This window comes from Otolemur garnettii, unplaced genomic scaffold (assembly GCF_000181295.1).
Source record: "Otolemur garnettii isolate 467f Iridium unplaced genomic scaffold, OtoGar3 scaffold00068, whole genome shotgun sequence".
NCBI classification, from domain to species: domain Eukaryota; kingdom Metazoa; phylum Chordata; class Mammalia; order Primates; family Galagidae; genus Otolemur; species Otolemur garnettii.
Genome location: NW_003852463.1, coordinates 4,868,269 through 4,873,795, shown reverse-complemented (window position 1 = coordinate 4,873,795; position 5,527 = coordinate 4,868,269). Strand labels below are relative to the sequence as shown.

General features: G+C 48.1%; 1 protein-coding gene across 1 annotated transcript in view; it reads right to left on the bottom strand.

Annotated features, from left to right (window-relative positions):
- TEX261 (testis expressed 261) overlaps positions 1-3,620 on the bottom strand; it is a 10,016-nt gene extending 6,396 nt beyond the window's left edge. The window contains exons 1-3 of the mRNA XM_003793430.3: positions 3,376-3,620; positions 2,357-2,436; positions 1,046-1,199 (exon numbers count right to left, since the gene is read on the bottom strand). Of these exons, the coding sequence (XP_003793478.1) occupies positions 1,046-1,199; positions 2,357-2,436; positions 3,376-3,445 (304 nt within the window). The 5' untranslated portion in view covers positions 3,446-3,620. The remainder of the gene's footprint in view (positions 1-1,045; positions 1,200-2,356; positions 2,437-3,375) is intronic.
- Between the last annotated feature and the right edge of the window lie 1,907 nt (positions 3,621-5,527).

Below are 5,527 nucleotides of genomic sequence, written 5' to 3'. Positions count from 1 at the left end.
AACAACAAAAGACCAGGAGAAATGGCACTCCTGATTACCAAGTACTTTCCAAATCTTTTGCATGAATATTTGTAAATATCTGTTAGCACCTACTGTGTTGACAGTTTTGTCAGAAACATCATCTCTAAAGAGATGGAGAAGCTAGATCCAGAGAAGAGAAATGTATCCTAGGCTCAGATAGTGGTAGCAGCAGCCAGGCATGGTGGCTCATGTCTGTAATCCTAGCACTCTGGGACTCAGAAGTGGGTGGGTTGCTTGAGCTCAGGAGTTTGAGACCAGCCTAAGCAAGAGTAAGACCCTGTCTCTACTAAAAATAGACAAATTAGCCTCAAGTTGTGGCTGGTGCCTGTAGTCCTAGCTACTGGGGAGGCTGAGGCAAGAGGATTGCTTGAGCCCAGGAGTTTGACATTGCTGTGACCTATGATGCCATGGCACTCTACCCAGAGTGCAACAAAGTGAGACTCTGTCTCCAAAGAAAAAAGGAAAGAAAATTAAAAAAACAAAGAAAGTGATAGTAGGGCAAAGGCAAGAAGGCCAGCATCCTCCACACACAGGCCCTCACCCAAGGCAGCTGTGATAGGGAGAAAAGGGAGCAAAGGCAGCTCCATGAGGCATGCATGCAGGCCAGGTTCTGCAGGGGGCTCACAGCCCCATGAGGTTCCAACGTTACCCTGACTTTGGGTCAGAGAACTGCACAGGGAGCTGCCTGCCTGCCAGCCAAGGAAGGGCTTAACGCTTTTCCTGGCCAGTAGTTTCTTTGATGTTGAAACTACTCAGTTGGAGCTCCTGCCTCAGCCAAACCATAACCTCTTCTCAATTCCCAAGCCCTTTTCACACTTATATCTCTGGGAAAGCCCTTCACCTCATTTCTACCCCTAAACTGTTCTAGTCACCAGAACCAAGGTGGGCTCTAGGGTCCTCATGAGATAAAACCTTATCATCCTAATCAGCCTGGCCTCCTTTCTCTGCATGCCCTTATGTGTCAGGGACTGGGATGGGCACATCCAACCACATCAGGTGCCTCCCCAACTCTGTCCCTTCTCACCACATGACAGGATGAAGTTAGGCGAGGTCAGCATGATGAAGGGGAAGGTCTGGAGGAGGCCAAAGTAGACGAGGTTGGTGAAGAGACCCACGCCAATCATGCTGGTGGGGAAGTGCTCAAAGATGTAGAGGCCAATCAGCACAGCCGTGGAGAACTGAAACAACCAGAGGCACACAGTGCAGGAAGCCTCTTCCAGACAGCCTTCCTAAGCTTACTAACTCCCAGCCCACTCCAGGTAGCACTAGGTTCATGCTTCAGTCATAATTTTGGCCTCACTAACTAGACTCTCAGCTCCCAAAAGTCAGTATTTTTAAATGCCATTTCTCAAACTTTTTTGACAGAACCCACAGTAAGAAAATCATTTTACACTGTGACCCCAACACACATACATACACAGACACACACATAATGACCACAGCTCAAGTTTCAATTCTAGTCTTTTATATTCCATTTTTTAAAATGCTGATTATGACCTACTAAATTCATTATATAATCCAATAATAAATCATGCCTGCAGTTTAAAAAATACTGTTCTGAAAGACTTAGTTTTCAGTGCTTAACAAATGACACTTGGCTGAATGAAGGTGTAATTCCAGTACCAATATCCACAAGCTAGGCCTCAGATCCCAGAGCTGAGGGCCACGATCTTGTCTCCACCACTAACTCCCAATCCCAGGCCATGCCCAGAAAAGTGGCTGCTAACACCCAGGTAACTTGAGAGGCAGTGGACTCTTCTTATCCAAATGTGCTTCCACCCCAACTCCTTTCTGCAGCTGGAGGAAATCTGTCCACCAGCAGTTACTCCTGTGGCTTTGACATCAATGGCAAAGACTGTGTCTTCTGGAAAAGAAGCCTCCCTTGAGACAAGGTGAGGGCAGGGCCAGAGCCGCAGAATGTGCTCCCGTCTTAGTACAAATCACTTGATCCGATTAGAAACAGGGCAATGAATAAATACTCAACTATCTCAGGGTTCTTCTAAGTTTTAAATGCTGTGAGCAGAGCAAGGGGGTAAAGATAGTGGGAGAAAGCCAAGCAAAGGCAAAGCTTGGTCCTATCTACAGAAAATGTATGCTTGGCTGTCACCTTAAAGAATGGAAAGCAAGGTCTGCAGTGAAGCAACGCCACCTGGACAGGAGGCCAAGGAAGATTTGGACCCAGAAGAACATACCCAAAAGACAAGGTTCAGGGCAAAGAGGTAGGAGTGCTACCCTCAGGAAACAGCAGAGAGGTCTCATCATCCATGCCAAACTATCCCCACATCCCCGCAGACCAAAAGAGTGAGGGTGAATCCTTGAGAAAACTGCCACTTACCCAGATCATGTATTTTATGATCCTGCTGGTGACCACTGTGTATTCTTCTATCAGTTCTGCCAGGTAATAGAGTCCGGCCGCTAGGGGATGGGGAGAGGGCAAGAAGGATCAGCCAGAGTCATCTCCCACCATTCTGGTCACTCTTCTCTCTGAAGCCCAGTCCCCATCAACCCTCATGGACTTTAGAAGATGAGGAACAAATCAAACCCATGTGTTGCCTTTCTAAATTTGGAGTTTGTTATGGCAACTAAGGTTAAATTTCCATAAAAATCAGTGGAAGCCTGCATTTGATCCCTCAGCACAATTCTAACCTCTGCCCCAGGAAGTGGAATTTCTTTGATTCAATTAAAAAATACCTGCTGTGCACTTATTAATTCAATTAAAAAATACCTGCTGAGCCAGGTGCTGGGTTAAGTGCTGAGAATACAGCAGAACAAGATAGATAAGGACCTTTCCCTGACCCAGCTTGGAAGAAGGGTAGCAAGTAGGGAGGGGAGTCAGATGATCCCAGTGTTAGACACACTACTTTAGGCAAAGTAGACGGCACTGCTGGACCATCAAACTCCTAAGGAGGGCTTCCCAGGGGAGGTGAGATCTCAAACGAGATCGAGTAGAACTAGTCAGGAGAGGGAAAGAGTATCAAAGGCGGAGACAGCAGCAAGCACGAAGGGCCGAAGGCCAAAGGGCGGTGGGCGGTGTTAGGGAAAAGTTCGGTGAGGTCAGCTCGCGAGTGCGAGCGGCAGCGGTTGTCGGTTCGCAGGTGCGGGCAGGGGCACTTAAATCACCCTTTCCCGGGCTCTGCTGGGGCAAACTTTGTGACACCTGGAAGGATCCACGGTCAGGTGGGGCTGCCGGGCTCAGCGTAAGTGGCAAGACCAGAAGGGATGGAAAGGGAGGGGTGAAGGCCGGAAGAGCCTGGCAAGGGCTCCCCAGTGGCTCCCGAACCCCCTCGATATGATCCCCGGTGACCACAGATGCCCCGGCGGAAGACCGCGCGGGCCGGGGTCGCACACTCTCACCGACGGCCAGCGTGATGAAGGCCACCTGGATGAAGAGCGACAGCCAGCTCAGCACGTACATGAACCACATGGCGCTCCAACCCCGCCCGCCCCCCGGCCGCCGAGACCGGCCTGAGCGCTTAGGCTCCGCGGACAGGGAGCCGCCACCGCTGCCGCCGCCGCGTCCCCGCCCCACGGACGGACGGACGGCAGTGCGCCACCTCAGAGAAGAGCCCGGCCCGAGCGCCGGCCCGGACCCGGCCCGTCGTAGCGCCACCGGCCGGCGCGGAGGACCAACGGCCACTGCCCCGTGCGGAGCTGCGCTCGCGGGAAGCCAGGGTACCCCGCTCCGCCGACTCTAATTGTCCACACAAAAGCACGGATTGCAGCCTCTGGCGCTCCTGTGCCACTCTGGAGGAGATTCAGGGCTGGAGCCTTACCTCTCCCCAACAACCTCTCCAGAGGTTACCACAGGACTTTTTCTTTCTTTTATTTTTTTTGGCTGGTACTGGGTTTGAACCCGGCACCTCCTGGATATGGGGCCGGCGCCCTTCTCCTTTGATCCACAGGCTCCGCCCAACCACAGGACTTTTTCTGCAATGTTATGCAGGTAACAGAGTCAAAATTTTTGAGTTCCTAACACGTGCCAAGGACTGTGGTAAAGGCCAGGCTGTATGTTCATGACAGAAATTTGACAGATGATGTGAATCATTTTACGCGTAGGGAAGCTGGAGCCAAAGGAGGTTACCTGGCCCCAGCCCATACACCTAGGAAGCGACACAGTCAGGAGTTGGCTGTCTTTAATCGGTCATCCTCAGGCCTAACTCTCTCTCTAGGCTGAGTTCCTTTGAGGTATGTTCTGCACCAGAGCCGGGCACGCAAGACGCCCACTAGGAGCTGAATTCATTCACTACACCTCTGGAAGGGTTAACTGAAGAAGCCACTAGGAACCGGCAGTCCTTGCCAAACAGTACCCCATCTAGTGGCCAAAACAAGCGTGCAAAATAAGGTATGTTTATAAGTCCTCAAAAAATCAAACATAGAATTACCATGTGATCCAACAATCCCACTTCTGGGTATATATCCAAAAGAATTGAGAAAGCAGAGATATGGGTACACCAGTGTCCATAGCAGCAATTACTCACAATAATCAAAAGATGGAAACAACCCAAATGTCCATCAATGGGATGAAAAGATAAACAGAATGTTGTGTATATGACTATAGTATGTGTAGGAATATTATTTAGCCTTAAAGAGACATGAAATTCTGACACATACTCCAACACGGATGCAACTTGAAGACACGCTAAGTGACTAAGCCAGATATGAAAGGACAAATATCATGATTTCAGGTGTGTGAAGTACCCAGAGGATGGGGAAATGGAGAGTCATTGTTTAATAGGTACAGAGCTTCAGGGAAGATGAAAAACTTCTGCGGATGGATGATGTTGATGGCTTCATGATAATGGAAGTGTACTTAATGCCACTGAATTGTATATTCAAAAATGGTGAAAGTAAGTTTTATATGCATAATTGACCAAAATAAAAAACCATAAAATTACAAAGCAAAGCAAGTACATTAAAATATTCTTTTAGAAAACCAAATGTGTGCCATAGTAATACAGTAGAACCTTCATAGTTGACCACCTCCCTACATTGACTACCTCCTTAAGATGATATAATTTTCATAGACCAGACGTGCACCACATGTACGTTATCAGTACAGTAGGTCTAGTTCCTTATGTTAAACAGTTATTTACAGTTCCTTGTGTGGTCAACTTACAGAGGTTTTACTGTGTAAGTTCCTTATAACATAACTAGACCTAATGGAAAATCTATTAACTGTCTACCACAATGACAAAGTAGGTGTAAGTATAAATGATATTTCAAGATATCTTCAAGCATAAAATGAGGGAGTCACAGATACTGCTAACTAGTGTGAGTTTGTAGCCTTCATTGATAAGGGAAGGCTTTTAGTTAGAGGGCAGTGCAATTAAAGATAGAAATGTTTTTCCTTCCAAGTTTCCAGGCTCCTTGAATTTGTCTCCCTGAATTCTACATCTCTTAACTACTAAGGGACCCCTGGCTCCTGAAGGATATGTATGAGGGGCAGTGGGTCCTTCAAGGGCTATATGCTTATTTGTAAGGCTTTTCACTGCAGCGCCGTGAGAGA